This window comes from Andrena cerasifolii, chromosome 7 (genome assembly GCF_050908995.1).
Source record: "Andrena cerasifolii isolate SP2316 chromosome 7, iyAndCera1_principal, whole genome shotgun sequence".
NCBI lineage: Eukaryota > Metazoa > Arthropoda > Insecta > Hymenoptera > Andrenidae > Andrena > Andrena cerasifolii.
In genome coordinates this window covers 9,171,264-9,186,916 of record NC_135124.1, presented here as the reverse complement: position 1 = coordinate 9,186,916, position 15,653 = coordinate 9,171,264, and the positions used below count along the sequence as shown (strand labels likewise).

General features: G+C 49.0%; 1 protein-coding gene across 2 annotated transcripts; it reads right to left on the bottom strand.

The window, feature by feature from the left end:
- Window positions 1-1,470: 1,470 nt before the first annotated feature.
- Window positions 1,471-12,285, bottom strand: LOC143371741 (protein croquemort). Of its 2 annotated transcripts, XM_076817305.1 has the most exons (10): window positions 11,884-12,285; window positions 8,734-8,989; window positions 7,621-7,787; window positions 5,650-5,794; window positions 5,363-5,566; window positions 4,645-4,856; window positions 3,866-4,271; window positions 3,500-3,573; window positions 3,131-3,356; window positions 1,471-2,611 (listed from the first exon to the last, which is right to left on the bottom strand). In XM_076817305.1, exons 2-10 carry the CDS (start codon window positions 8,848-8,850, stop codon window positions 2,447-2,449), a joined length of 1,716 nt encoding a protein of 571 aa, XP_076673420.1. In that variant the 5' UTR covers window positions 8,851-8,989; window positions 11,884-12,285; the 3' UTR covers window positions 1,471-2,446. The 2 variants fall into 2 exon arrangements, with proteins under 2 accessions (XP_076673420.1, XP_076673421.1); XM_076817306.1 differs by lacking the exons at window positions 1,471-2,611; window positions 11,884-12,285 and adding an exon at window positions 2,645-2,679 and having other exon boundaries at window positions 3,106-3,356; window positions 8,734-8,983.
- Window positions 12,286-15,653: the final 3,368 nt, after the last annotated feature.

Here is a 15,653-nt window from a genome sequence, read left to right as displayed (position 1 = left end):
TGCAATGAATATTTTCTTCGCTAGTTTGGCTGTGAACGAAGGTAAGCAGCATTCAATCATAGCACGTGTACGTCCTTCCCCTACCTGACCTTACTTTGATCGCACGTATTGTAAATATTGTGTATTGTAACATATCCTACCGAACGAAATTCTGGTAGTAGGGGCTACGCAACCCCACTGCGCGATAAGTATCACAGACAAGGACAGGTCGCCATTCGTTCCGTGGTCGCCGAGCCGATAAGAAGTGCCTCTTGCTACGCGCGAATTTACGGAATATGTACGTGACCTTACCCTTCGGCATTCAATCGTTGCACAACGAAACTAGCCCCCTTTACACTCCACCACGACATCGGTTTTACGTTCACTCGCTTTTCATTATAAATTAATTTCGTATCGCGAGACATACATATTTAAACTGTCACTTGCTACTTTATTACGATACAGTTGCAATTATTTCATCACAATTATTTTGAATTGTTTTCTTTTTCTGTTACAGATATCTGGGAGCGATTGAAGTGAGATGATGAATTTAAATAATACGAGCGCATGGCTGCATTTTTTTTTTATCCTTTTTCCGCTTATTTTACGGATCTTCTAATCTATCATTATAATCTTATTTCATTCTGAATCGATAACGTCAGGTGTGGTAGAAAAATGATAAGAGGTTTCGCTAGTTCCAAAATCCTGCGACAAGAATTTACAGTGAGCGTTAGGTCTACACTGTGTCTATTCTACGGTTGTGATTTGTTAGTGGATAGTGAGAGGTATTACATAAGTGTCGATCAATTCTCGACCATGAACTGTTTACCTGCTGTCGAACAAGCCTCTGGATTACGTTGCTAACTGGCCACGTAGATATTGAAAGGATGAAGTGTTCCCGAGTCAGGAGATTTACTGCACTCAAGTATTAATTGTTTATCTTTTATACGGTCCGTAATTTACAATAAAAGAGACGTTTGCATTCGTTGATATAACTTCCGGCAGCAATGGCGGTTTAAGTACGCGCGTGGAAGGGGAAGCGACTGGAGTGATGAAATCATAAAAACTTATTATTGTAAAAATGTTGAGGACGACGAGTGGGCTCCATCTATATATTAATATCGTGGTTTATATAGTGGGCTCCATCTATATCTATAGATAATAAACAAGTGTATCAAGTATCTCACCTCGTCGATAATGGATCTCATAACAAAATGCAAAACATCGTAATGAGTTCCAAATCGAAATTCGCACACAGCTGAGGCTTAGGGGGAACACTTGCTACTTAATTCAATATATCATTTTGGTAAACAGAAATTCTCCATCTTATCCGTGAAAGATACATTCACTCTCCTGGTTAATCGCTAACGATAAAGCAGCGACCGAGGAGAAGGCGTCGCGAAAGCAAACTCTTGCGAATCATCGCGCTCGCTTCTCGCAACTGGCAAGAAAATATATTTCTCCCTGGTGGAACGGCGACAAATATTAACGTCACGTGGTAAAAGTTTTTATTAAAATAGAATACAAAATTGCAGGACTGTAGCCAGGCGATCCGCACTGGCTATACAATATTTCTTGGTGGAAACTTAAACGGGATTTTACAGCTACGCGATAATTGTACTGGATCGAATCAAGCGATCGCAACGACCAAGGTTCGTCCACGGTAACTTAAATCATAACGTATCGCGCTTTGGTCGATACACACCGAAACGGCGTCGGTACTCGCGACTTCTTAACGATAAAAGGTAAGAAACGTGTAGCGGCGCTGAAGAAATACATGACATCTTTCTTAACGCGTTACTGCGGCTAAATGTTTGGCACATCGTTAGCTTTTAGAACAAGAGGAACATTGATTCGGCGATAAAGTTCATTCGTCGTAATGCCTGACGTCGAGGAATAATTTTGCGAATTGACACGATTCGTTGCTTCCGGTTGTTTCCAAGCTCTATTCCCTTGGACCGATCAACACCGTCCGTCTCAGTTGCTAGGGACCGTGCAGGAAGAAAACGAAGGCAGCTTTCGTTCTTGGAGCTTCGTCGACTGTTTGCTCGATGTTCGACTACGGTAAACAGCGTTCATTACGCGCTCGCGCCAGATTAACCTTTCGGCTGATAGACACTAGTTAAAGCTTCGTTCATTGCATCCATCGGTGCTGTCAGTCTTTAATTCCGTTGGCCCTTTGGACTTGGATCGCGACTCGAACGACACGGGCATTCTTTCATCCTCTTTGAGCACGATGCTCTGCGTAGCAGTTCGGCCTTACGCGGGGCCCGGATGAATCGGATCCAAAGTCGAGCATCCGTTTCCAGGGAACGGGGTTACATAATCGCTGCGACGCAACCGACAGAACAGCGTTCAAAGTCTTCGACGGCTGTTGACGAAAGGCTTTGCTTCGATCGTCCGCATTGTGTCGAAATCGTGAATCGAAAGATACACACGAACGTAGTCTCTACTCTCTATTATTCCTCTACTTGCGCAGCTTCGACTGTAGATCCATATTGAAGCACTCGATCGTGGTGGGGTACAGCTTGCGATCGCTCCTCACGTGAGCGTCTTCGGCGACGCCACCCTTGTCCAGGTACATCAGCTCGGACTTGTCCACGGCGGACGAGATTATTGCCGGTTTGGCGGCCTGTAAAATTTTCACCGGTGGAATCTCGAGTCTCGCGCAGGGGCGGTGTTAATCGAGGTAGAACGAGGCTTGATTATTATATCATCGGTGATAGTGCAAACCGCGTACGAGCAGTTTGTAAATACCGCGGTTCTGCATTTTACAGGGGGAAGAAAAAACTTAGTACTTCAGCCATTTTAAGGGGGTTTTCTTTGACTCAATTTCTTTGAGACAGTTTTAGCACTTCTTGCAATAAATACTAACATCAATTCGTCACAAAAATGCTTAATTTCTGTGTAAAGTCACTTTCACGCACCAAACGTGCCGTCACTTCACCTGATTTCTCTGTAAATGCGCGGTTCTGTCGCCAACTTGCTAAGAGAGACAGATTCACGGTAGCCTTGAACCTGCTGGTTCCGTTGGTAAAAAGGCAGCTTCTCAAAAGGCAGAAATCTCAATTTTGCTACTTTTGCAGATGCGCGGTATTTACAAACTGCTCGTACGCGGTTTTGCACTATCCTCGACGATATGGTTACGTACCTTGTCGGTGGCTACCAAGCTGGCGCGCTGCCTGTTGAGCAGGTGTAACAACGCCATGGTGCAGATTATCAGGGATCCCACGAGAACCATAATTCCACCGGCGTACATGAACACGTCTGGCACCGTTAACAGGCTCTTCAAGCTGTTAACGAATTTGTCAGTGGCTTCCACCTCCAACGAAAACCACATCACTGGGAAGTAAATGGTCGGGACGTTCTTGAACAGTCTGAACACGAATCTCTAGTGAATACGTCGACCCCACCGTTCCCTTACGCTCGTTAAAAAACTTCCACTCTATCATCTAAGTCTTAGCAAGACGAGACTGACAGTTTTTCGCGCTGATCTCTTTACTGTCGGAAACGTACTTACGACACAGTCTTTGATGGCTCGAGGAGCACGTTGATTTGCAGTTTCGCTGTCACTCGCAGGGGGATGCCCGTCGTCTGAAAGGATCGATTCGATTAGCTTTGATTTCTTGATCGCTCTAAACGCGCGAATCCACGATGAGAAATTATTAGCCTAATTTCATGAAACTGATGGCCAAACAATTGAAAGATAACAAAACAATTAAATCTCCCACGGGACTTTAATCTCCGTTATTATTATTATTTTCTTTCCATTATTTCCATTTTGCTGTCGCTGAGATTTTTGTCTCGTGACGGAGAGAGTCTCGTGTAAAATCTCATCGTGGATTAGCACCTTAAGAGGAATTCTCTATGAGATTGTTCCGTTTACCGGCTCTAGAGTGATGGAGAAGTCGTGCTCGTCATCAGGGCTCAGCCCTATGACCTGGTCCTTGAGATTAGGGTCCGCCCTGTTGAAATGGGGCAAGCTGACGAAGACTGGCGCACCGTAGCGGCAGGCGCTCACGTTCATTAGCCCAACCGGGGTGCATTTCCCGTTGCAGAAGCAATTGCCTATGTTGACGATGTCTGGATCCTCTTCCGGCGGGTCGGTCACCTCCGACGAGTGCTCGGCCTCGAAGAAGTCCTCGGTGGTGGTTGTCTGCTCGAAATACTTCGCCTGCTCGTGAGGGTATCGCCTCCGCGTGTTGTTCCCCAGTGTCTTCTCGCTGAGCACGTACTGATAACCCTCAAGACCCATGTGGTCAATCGTTCGCGCGTACTCGTAAGTTAACGGCCTGCGGTAAGAAACGATACGATTAATACGAAGGAAAAAAGAGCATGGTCCTATCTTTATATCGTATGAGAATTGCATCGCGTCGCAGTGAATGGAATCGCGAAGGGATCGGTCGGTCCTGGATGCCGTGGTTCGCGAACGTTTGCAGACTTATTGGCTCCACCTACGACGGGGCTGTCGATAAACGGGATTACCGGACGATCCAATTTACGTGTCTCGAAGGTTAATAGAAGCCTTGGGAATTAAGATTGACCAGGGTTCAGGTTAATTAATCCCGTGCCGGGCGTGCACTAAAATTAGCGCGCGCCGACGAAAGTAATTAGCGATTCTACGATGGGTCACGCGTTTCCCTCTGACTATTGAGACCTACTGACCTGCACAGGTCACCGCTGAACAACGTGATCTCGTCCTTCTGCCTGTACGGCGGCCAGAATTCGCCCGCGCTACCTTCCACCACGTTGCACGGGCTCTTGAAGTACCTAGTGGTGTCCTTGTGGTTCCATTTCTTCAGCACCCCGAACTGACTGATATCCTGGGCACCTGTGTCCATGTTGAAATGGCCGTCGAACATGGTGGTGCCGTTCCTCTGCGGAACAGAAAGCGATAGATACCAGGTATCTGACTAAGGGCTGAAATCTTCGATCCAGATTACCGGGAATGCAGGTGTCCGATAACGGGGCACCAGATAACAGCTGATTTCTTAGCTTCGTGAATTTACTGCGCGGCAAGGAAGTGGGGCAAAGAGATAGGCCGGCCGTTAGATAAGCAGAAGTATTGGTTGGCTGTAAATGTTGCACGCGTGACGTAAGAAATTAATACATAATATGCCTCCCATTGCTTTTCATTCGTCATTTAGCGACCTACACGTGACCTGTCCTATTCAGTACCAATTTAAGTCTCGCTGCGAATAATTTATCGTCCACTGCAATGCCGTTGCTGCAACAGCGCAAATCGCATCTTCGACCTTCTGCGCGCCCTCGACACAATTAAATAAACAATTTCAGGCGGTTCCGCCGTGGGATGAGTCGTCGAACGGTCGAATTGTCTTCGGGGAATGCTGACCGCTTAATCTACGCTGCATCCATCGCCTACCATGTAGAACCAGCCGAACTTGTCGAAGGGTGGTATTTCCTCTCCCATGGCCGCCATTCTGCCGAGATTGATCAGGGAGTCCTCGTAGCCGGAGAATAGCAGCTCGCCGACCGTCTTCGTCACGTGTACCTCCGAAGACGACAGCATCAACGATAAAGTGTTCTGCAGCACGTCCACCCAGAACCGCGTCTTGTGCTTCGCGGACTGAAACGACAACGGTGACGAGCGATAGATTTACTTCGAAGAGAGGCAGCCAGCGAATGGAATAACGAGCTGGATTCACTCACTATCGCGACGGTGTTTAATTGCGTGATCTGGTCGCTTAGGGAGCCGTTCGTTAGCTCCGGCTCGAAGTACCACCACCGTCGATGCATGTAACTGACGGTGTGGTTCTCAGGATGAAACTTGACGTCCGCTTTTTGCCTGATCTCCCTGCAATTCAAATTTCCGACCGTGACTCGTGGACAACCGGGGATCGCAGCATCTACTCCGAGATTTTATAGACACCTTCCATGGTCGCGATAAAAAAGGAACACACGATCTATACCATGAGGATCGCGCAGTTAGTAGTTTTCTGACTAATGCGCTCGCATTAATTCAGACGCAGCGCGACTTTTTTTTGTGCAGTATACATCGAACGGAGGTCGGTAGTGTTTATTAATGATCAATTAAGGTGTCCGTGGTTATATGTGGTGTAACATGCTTTGTGAACGACGAAGAGCGATAGGGAAAAATATGTATCGCTCGCGGAATGGTCTAATTGCGCAGGCTTGCTCTTTTAACATGGAAGTCGAAGTCGCCTTTTCGCCGTTGGTAACGTTAGTTGCTCTGCCGTGTGTGGGACGCAGCTGCTTAAACGGAATGTGTCATTACGCGCATGCACGTTGACGGAAATCGGCCGGGGGAAAATGACAAGAAATTACGCGACCCGAACCCGGCAGCCGTGCAATTAAGACGGTTGTTGTTTGAAATGAATTACCCGCGATGCTCAATTAGGCGCCGCACGCGTGATTAAAGAGCCGTGATTGGATGCTTTAGCCTACATATCTGTACGTGCCTCGCTGATTACATTTGACGCGACAATTGCTCACCGCTAAGTGTACGGATGCACCTCGTGGCGTGTCTAACAGTTCCCCCATTGTTACCAGCGCAATCTTCTTTTTGTTGTGTAACCGTCTCGGGACTAAAGGGGAGACGAGGCGACGCCCCGTAAGGGAAGAAGAAATAGAGCGCGAGGGGAGGAGGCGTGGAGGGAAGAAGCATTTTCTAGGGGGCAAAGTTCTATTTTGGGCGCGGGGCACGCGAATCACCGTGGCCTCGTTGCCTTCGGCCTGAAGAGAGGCCGAAGGAGTCGAAGGGGGAGAAAAGGCCATCCACGAAACAAGAGAATTCAAACAACCTGTTTCTCCTTCCTAAATATAGAACCTTCTTCCCTCCGCAAGAACGGGCGCGCATGCATTCCAGAGAATCGAAGGTGAACCGCGATGCACCGTGAGAAAATTGGCATTCCCCTGGAGCCGAGTTTCCAAACCGTGGTGACGGGAACCGCGAGCGACTCGGGGACACCGCGGTGGTATGCGTTCGGTCGGGGACAGGTTCCCAGCCAAGGGGAAAGTAATTAATTAAGCAATTATAATAAATTACGCAACGTTTAGAACCACCTACGCCTCGGAGCTGTTGCTTGACCGCCGGACGTTGTATCGTTCATTAAGATGTCAATATCGCGAGGTTAACTATGCCTTTCTTATCGTGATTAGGTGATCTATTAGAATGCCCTCGTGGAAGGATCGGGTCGGATCCGTCTCGCGTCCCCGGTGACGATGCATCACCGTCTTATTCACGTTCGATACAGTTTTTGCGGCTCGTATCGCGAGATATCGTAATCGCGAAACACACCGGATCGGGATCGAGCACCAGCTGTTACGCAAGTCTTTCCGCATCGACCGCGACAAGTATTTTTTTTCTCTCTTTTTCACCGATGAGTCCTCAATTTCCGTAACACAGTCCGGACACGTGCAAGGCTGATAGCTAATTGTTACTCGAAAGCGATCACTGTGTTTCACCGGCCACGCTACGAAACCATCGTTGCACCGCAACCGAGGCCTTGCCGCGATCACGTCCACGCGCGCTGCCTCAAGTTCAAGTCTGTCGGCGCTTTCCATCCTGGCCGCCGATCGCGGATCGGCGAGTGGTGGACGCCGACGACTCCGATCCTATCGGCTCTCGATAGCAGGTTATCTCCGAAGAAACTTACGTACCGGAACACGTATGGGCCAAGCTCTTCGAGAATCGGCTTTTTCCCACGGACGGTCAACTCCCGCGGGTTCGTCCAGTTGAAGAAACGGATCTTCATGTACATCGGCGGCAAACTGCTCGTGTCGTTCCACACTTCGAACGCCTTCGACGTCGGCGCTAACGGCATTTCCTGGGCGTGAAACATGCGTTTTTTCATATACTACTGCACCGGGTGAGATGTTTAATGAGCGGACATAGGAATCATCAGAGGCGGCCCGATGCTTGCTGAATCGCTATCGACGCCGATGCGATACGCAATCGAAGATGAAGTCGGGTTGCAGTTGCAAACGTTAAGGACACGTCGCGCTGAAGCTAAACGATGCCGCGCACGTTCCTTCGCGACGAGAAATCGTTCGTCCAGCGGAACTACAAAGAGATACGTCGATTAATTGAACAATCAGCCACTTTTCCAATCGCGCTGGGAAGAAGACGGTGCGGCGAGGCGCAGGCGAGGGCCTGCTGTCCGGACGCCTCGTTTCGTCCATGCCGCGACGGAGACGGCGACTTCTCGGTATCCCGCAGACGGCCAAATCTTGCTTTTCCTCGTCTCTCGATCCTCCGCGGCGGAAGTTCGCGAGGATTCGCGCGCCTCTATCTCTGCCGAGCGAGCGGTGGATTCTTTTGGAAAACACGATAGACGAGAGAATCGCGAGATAACCCAGAACCCCGAGGCTATCCAGCCGAGTTCCGATGCAAAAAATAAAGCGTCGCGACTGTGTTTATGCGACTCCGTTGAAAATAAAGAAGGCCGGCGCGTTCACGGACGTGAAATTATAAAGTCGTCGAGGAGCAGCGCGCATCGTAGAATTCTAACTGACATCGTTCACCCGCGACAGCCATGGCCCGTTCTTACCGGGGCATCGTAAAGTCTCTCGCGTCTGATCGGTGGAAGAAGCCTAGTCGAGTTGACGAATTAATTAACCGAACGTCGATGGAAAGAAGATGAAGTGTGTACACCGAGGAATTGCTGCTCTTCGTGTCTTTGAGACACGAGATTGCTGCGCAACGGTCTTGTAAGAAGTAGGTGATATCCCCACGCGAGCGCAGGCTTCTGGGGAAGACTTTAACCCGCTTACCTTTTGGAGAAAGTGATGGAAGAGCGCCGGCCAGAAAAAGTAGAGGCACGCGCCCACGACGATCAGCAGCAGACCAAGGAGCCCAAGGCTGATGAATTTGCTGGTCCAAGGCCTCATAGTGACGGGATCTTGTGTACGCGCGCCGCTGCTCGCCTTCTCAGCATGTGTGGCTTGCTCGCAAGTGGCTCGGTGCCGTCACCGATCAGACCAGTCACCCTGCCGCGTTTTCGGCCGGTCCGCTTCAACGCCGAGCAACCTGAAGAGACAGATAAACCGTATCTAATCGACTTGACGTAGAGTCGTACAGCCGTAGATCCCCGCTCCCGCCCCGCGGGCCGTCTTTCGCCGCGCGTCACGTGCTTTTCAGCGCCTGAACGCTGACACGCGCTTCTTCCCAGTCGAGCCACGGAAGTGACAGTTTTGCCACTTTGCCCTGCCAGCAGATTGCAAGAGAACTGGACGTAAGGATCCAGAGTGAGATCCGTCGCGCTGACCCGAATGGCCCATTTCGGCGCACAGATTTTTCTGCCAGCGCAACGCGCCTCGAGTCCCCCGTAGATCTATAACTTATCGACACGACTCTATCGGTCTATTAAAGAGGCGGGAACAAAGGCGGCTTGGATCGATGGAGCGCGAATGGAAAAGTTTGTTTACTGTGCAGTTTCAGCAGAGAGCTGTGTAGTTCTTTTTACTCGCTTTCGCACGCAAGGAGGAATATTTTCGTCTTTCCTTCTCGAGATTCCTCGACGACGGTCGAGGTCCTTCTGAGTGAACGAAAGCGGCGATTAGAAGGTGAGTTCGGGGGAGCAAAGTTTTACACTAGGATTTATTACAGAACTTAAGAGAAGAGAGGTTCAAATACAGTGATCAGATATTTTCTGTTCCAATGCGGGACAGGCAAGCAAGCAAGCAAAAAAAAAAAGGTTAACAGATCCGTGAGGAGATCTTTTCCGTAGTTTATTAAAGCATTTACAATATAGTTAAAAATACATACTTGTGATTATAAAGTGATACACTGAAACGAAATTAAAAATATTTCTTTTTTCACAACAAAGAAAAGTAGAGGAAACAGTAACTTCTTGCCACTGCGAAAATGTAAAAGATTACATGTCCAATCCGGGATACTTTGCGGGACAAAGGGCTCAAATGCGGGACGTCTGGTCGCTTTAGGTTAAAAGAGCCCGAGGAACAGATCGGACAGGTCTCCGATCCCCTGGAATTCGTTAACTTATAGGACCGTCTGTCTTGCCGAAACGGCGATTTTTCCGTAACGAGCGCGCAACATAATCCATTTTTCGGTTTCCACCGTGTATCGAGTGGATCAGATGCTAATCCATGGTTAACGATTTTACGTAACCGAGGCTGCAGTATCGAGCGTTCAGTGACGGTAATAGTGCGCAGTACGTACTAGTGCAACAAAGTGTGCAGGTAATACATTGAAATGCACGAAGGTGTTAAACACGCTGAGTCATTGTAACAGCAATACTCGACTGCTCGCCGTACTGTTCGGAATCGTTGTTGCAGTCCGCGCGTAAAAGTAGCGGCTGTTCCCGAAATTGATTATCGAGTAGCGATTTATGGTCTGACGATTGCTGTCGCGTTCCCCTTAAACGGGTCTCCGAGAGGCCAAGCAATTATTCCCGAATTAACGTGGGTATTAAGTCAAGGAGAACTCCGAGGCCTCCGAAATTCCGCGAAAGGGAAACCAACCAGTTAGCGGCGTCGCATTGCAACAGCGTCGCCGGAATTTGATCAGCTCGAAATTCGAGCAGCAGTGATACGCGTGATCGCGAAATACATAGTGACTGGATTACTCATTCGTGGATAATCATTGTTGTTGCGGTGATGGCCGTGGTGACGTTTCGCTGAATTAGTTCATAAAAGATCATCAGACTCGACTGGTTTCGCGCAGGAATACAAAAAAAAAGGTTCCTCGGTAATTATTTTTGCGGGAGCTTTTTCTGCAAGTCGCGCTTGCAAATCAAGGCAGCTAATTGGAATTTATAGCGCGCCATTACGATCTCATTCGGCCGGGGGCCGTGAACCGTGCGCTCGCATAAATTGTTCTTGTGTACCGCGGCGCTCCGCCTGTATTTTTTGGTCGTCGAAACGCCGGGCTCCATTCATGACGATGCTCGCTTATCGCGGTTGCAATGAACTCTATCCGATCTTCCGGCTAGTTGCGCGCATTTAAAGGTGCCAGGTCAGCGAGAGAAAAGACGCGGACTCCATCCCGTAGGTCGAGTTTATCGCGCGCTCTTATTTCCGAGGAAACCTTACGCACTTGGAGTCTGGGGAAGTCGTACGATGATAATTTTCTTTGGGCGTGATCGCCGGCGAGCGATTTATCGGCAGGCGCTTCGGCCGCGAGAACCGACCGATTCCTTGACCATTAACCACGCGATCCCTCGGTGCTCGCGCGTGCTCGGAGTCACCGCGACTCCGCGGTAGCCTGTTCCGCGACGCTGGAAAGTTTTCGACCAGCACGAGGAGACGCGGAGGCGTTCAAACGCATATAGAGAGGCGATATCGCGTGAGACTGTAAGCTTTGTCGCCGCCGCATATCCGCTCGTCTTGCAACCGTTCTCGCATTGATGTACGAGCATCAGTAATGGGAGGGGTCACTTATCGGTTACCGTCGCGCCGTGGCCTGCACCACCGCGTTCCACCGACAAAAGACGATAACAACTGTGCTGTTCCTATCGTAAAGCAACTATCTTAGAAGCCCTCTATCTCCTTCGTGCCCTGATACCCCTTGATCCTGTCAAGGGATCGAAGCGCGTCGATAGGGCCATCGAACTTTACTCTTCTATGTACCCCAGTCTATCGTTCTCATCGTCGCTGCGGAATCGAGCAATGGCAAATGGTTGCCACTTCAACAAATAGTTTCCTTTCGCGATAAGCGGTCGCAGACTAATCGTAGCGGACGCGCCGTATCATATCGCCTCGTTCCGCTAGAGTTCTTTCTATTTCTGTTGCGTATAATCGCTCTGGATCGCGTGTGCGTGGAAAACAGAGTCGGGTCTCAATGAAACTATTCGTATGAAAAAGAGACAAAGGAGGACCTCTGACACTGCGTTTTATTTAGACCGCGATGAATGAGTAATCGGTGGGTAAAGCGAAATCGCTGCGGGACGTGGTTCCACTTACTTTTACTCGCGGGTCCGGGCGCAGAGTTGCTCGTCTTCGCCACCGAGGGCCAAGCAGTTGCCTCCTTCAGCGATGGGAACGTCGATACGAGCGATCAGCAGCGAGTTGAAGACCGTTGAAAAAGCTCAATCACCTCGAAGCTCGCGTGCGACGCTCTATACGGCGCGGCTGTTACTGCCGCGTCCGATGAATCAACAGGCTGCATCTAATGTGTCTATTGGCCGCTTCCCCTCCACCCAGGGAGACTTTTCCCTCCTTCGGTCGTCTCCTCGGGACCTTCGTGACCCCACCTTACCCCATCGACACCTCCTGAAGAAGTTTCTCACCCGCGAAAGGCGCGAACGTCGCGGCGAGGGGTGAGCTCTTGCACGACCTCCGAACACCATCCCGCGGAGTGGGCTCCGTCCTATCCAAACACCGACTATCGCATTTCACCGATTCCATCCGTCATTTGGCTCCGCTCCAAATACCGCTCTCAAAACGCTCGCACCGTGGTTCGCTGCGCGCCAGATGGCAGTTTCGTCGAGAAATTACACTGCGACACGTGCTCTCGCGTTATGGCTACACGTGTCGCGCGCCCGTGGCCCGAGCAGAGCTGTCGCTGATAAGGCAGAAGATTCGAGCGAGTCGCGGGAAACGTTGGACTAGGAAAACAGAATCGAGCTAATGCTCTCGTCTCAGCCGTTGACCATGGCACGCGTTTCCCTCAGCCACGTCGGCCGTGTTTTTTGTGGCTGGCATTTAAGTTGCCCCGTGTGGCGCAAAGACGTCCCTCATTCGTTTCGCGAGCATACGGACGCGTGGGTCAACAACGGCGCACTTAGGCGACGCGGCGAAAAAACAACTAGGGTATAGGGCCCATCTACCGGACATTTAGCGATGGCATGGAAGTTATTTAAGAATTTCAACATATGTTTTCATACGTTCTGAGATTTTTTTTGCATTGAACTGATTTTATTGAGCATTTCCGTAAGTCCAGGACTTTTTGATTTAAATAAATAGTGAAATATTAAAGAGATGTTAGTAAATATGTAAAACAAAATTTTGTCGTAATTACCGGACACGCTTAAGGGGACTAGGCAGTCAGAAACTCGTTTTTTGGGGGGTATTTTTCGAAAGTACCACCCTTCCCGAGTAAAATGCCGTTTGGTTTTTGTTAAAATTCGCAAAATTAAGGATTTTACAGCCGAAAAGGTCGAGCGCGTCATAAACCGTTTCTACGCGCACGCAGGTAGACTGATTCCTCTTTCGAAATTTTAAACGCGTTTTTCTCGGAATCATATGTCCTCTTCGTTTTGCAGTGATTGCGAAAAAACGGAGATACAAGTCGAGTCAACACGAATATTAACACAGTCCCCGGATTCGCTTTAATTTTTTTTGGAATATTACTAAATCACCTCCATATACATTTTTTTATTATTATTTAAACTTAGTACTATCGCTACATAATCATTTCTGTACATTATATCAATTGAATTATTACTACATCGACTCTTAAATATAAGTGATGCTTAGCCATTTTGATAATGAAATTGGTCAAATGCCAATAATTGCTAGAATGAGAATTTCTATACATTTTTTACATCTTTCGCCTACATGAATCATAAAAACCTCCATTTATTTAAAAAAACTATAATTTCAAATGTTATTATAAGAATATTAAATTTTAATTTATATAGCCTGGATTTCACAAATCATAAAAATGAATATTGTGTCCGGTAATTAGGGGACCGTCCGGTATATGGGTCCTTTACCTACCAATGAAGAAATCCAAACGGCCAGCTGGCCTGCTGGGTCGCGGAGCTCTCGAGCTCGGTTTCACGTGTTACGCAACGCCTGCCTTATGGTCGGGCGGTGGGGACGATAGAATCTTGATCAGGGATTAATTAACGGGTCGGTTAGTGTGATCGATTCCCTTCCGACGCTTCTTCCTTCCTCGCTACTGATACCGACGAAATTGAGGATTATCAGATTCGTGCAACGCTCGCGTGTGGTTTATCGACGATTACGCAACGCCTCGAGAAGAGCCAGATCGCTCAGGCTCCTACGTTCACTGGTAAAACGAAATCATGGCCAGCGAGTTTAACTGCACCCCGCGGGGGTCCTCAAATATGAACCGCGCCTCGGTGAAATGCGACTGAGCTGGCCTGACCACCCTTTCTCTGGACCCAATCTACTTTCGTGCCAGAATTATCACTCGTGTTGGGAATTCACCGGCGCGTGGACCATCGGGGCCGAGGCACAAGTGCATAGGGCGAGACACGGTCGGAAACTACGGGTAAGCCTGTCAGAGGAGAACAAGGGGCTAGCTTCGCGACAGGTAGCAAGCCTCGCAAGTGCCCCGCCAGCATCGGTAGCCCCCAACCCTCCCTTGCCGCTTCATCTATGTAGTTCAAAGCCGTTGATCTCTTCATTGCCAAGCGGAATCGTCTGCATCGTTCGCTAGCGGCCGCCAGGACGCGGCTTCTGTCTGTTAATTGACCCGGCAATTCCGTTCCGACGAACTCTGACCGACCCTCGAGCGTTTATCCGCTCTCTGCTAGCTCTCGAACACGCGGTTCGCGCGAATGCCCTCTTTCACCCTCCCTCTGTGCACCAACAAGTGAGCCAGACGAAGGGTATCGTGCTACGTCTGCCCGTTTAGCGAGCAAATGAGAGCAGGCTGGCTGAGTAATTATTCGACGGCGCGTTATTTTGGTGGGCATGTTTATTAGATCCTCGTCGAATGATAAGCTGCATTGTTCCAGCGATCTCGACGTACAGATCTACGTGCGCAGCGGTGACTTGTTTCAACGGTCGAGTAGTGCCGACGGTAGAGATCGGGACTTTTAATTTTGCACTTTGATCGGCCAGCTAGGCAGCTTGTTTGATGTAGATAAATCTGAGAGAGCCTCAACTGTTCAAACTTACCGGTATCTTGAGAAGTTCGCCGTATCGAGAGCTTAGAAATCGAACGTCGATTCGGAGTAGAAAACTTTCTTGTTGAATGTAGGAGGCGTAGAAATACGGGTGGTCGAGATTTCGATATCCCGGGAATTCTGCTCACAGTTAGTTAGTAATCAGTGATGAGCAACCCGCGGCCCCGCATTTGTTAGATCGTAAATCTATGTTAGAAGTAACAAACTCACCCCGTAAATTAAAATTCTTTGATTAGTATATTTAAGTATTTAATATTGCGGTCCGCGTAAAGTAGTGGGTTTCCTCTTCTGGCCCACTACGGGCCAAAGGTTGCTCATCACTGAGTTACTTAGTTCGTTAAATTGTGTCAGATGATTCTAAGCGATTATCCATGTCGCACTGGCACCTGGATTTGCCATATGGCGTTTATCAGATATACCCGTGATCGCTATTATAACCTTGTGATATCATCGACGATGCGAGTACTCGTTTCTTTCCTCAATATCTCCATACCGCTGGCTGCTGAAGTGACTCATCTTTTGATGTTTACCAAACCGCGGTGTATCGCGTAGCCGCTTACGAAGCCAGTCAAAGTCCTGTAATTGTAAGAACACCCCTTGTTCCGTGATCCTAGCCTTGTACGGACGAAACGTACGACGACCAGAAGCCGATTAACGGGCGTGTCTAAACAATTTGGCGTGGCGACGGAGTCTCGCGTCGCGCGTTACGCTCCGATGCACTGTGTAGGTCTGGATTTCCATCGGGGAGCTTCTGAAAAGTGGTAGACGCGAAGGAGGGGAGGTGGTCGAATGCTCTGCAGTTGTTACAAGTGTTGCGTACCAAGTGGCCAACATTGGGGGAGGCGTGGCGCG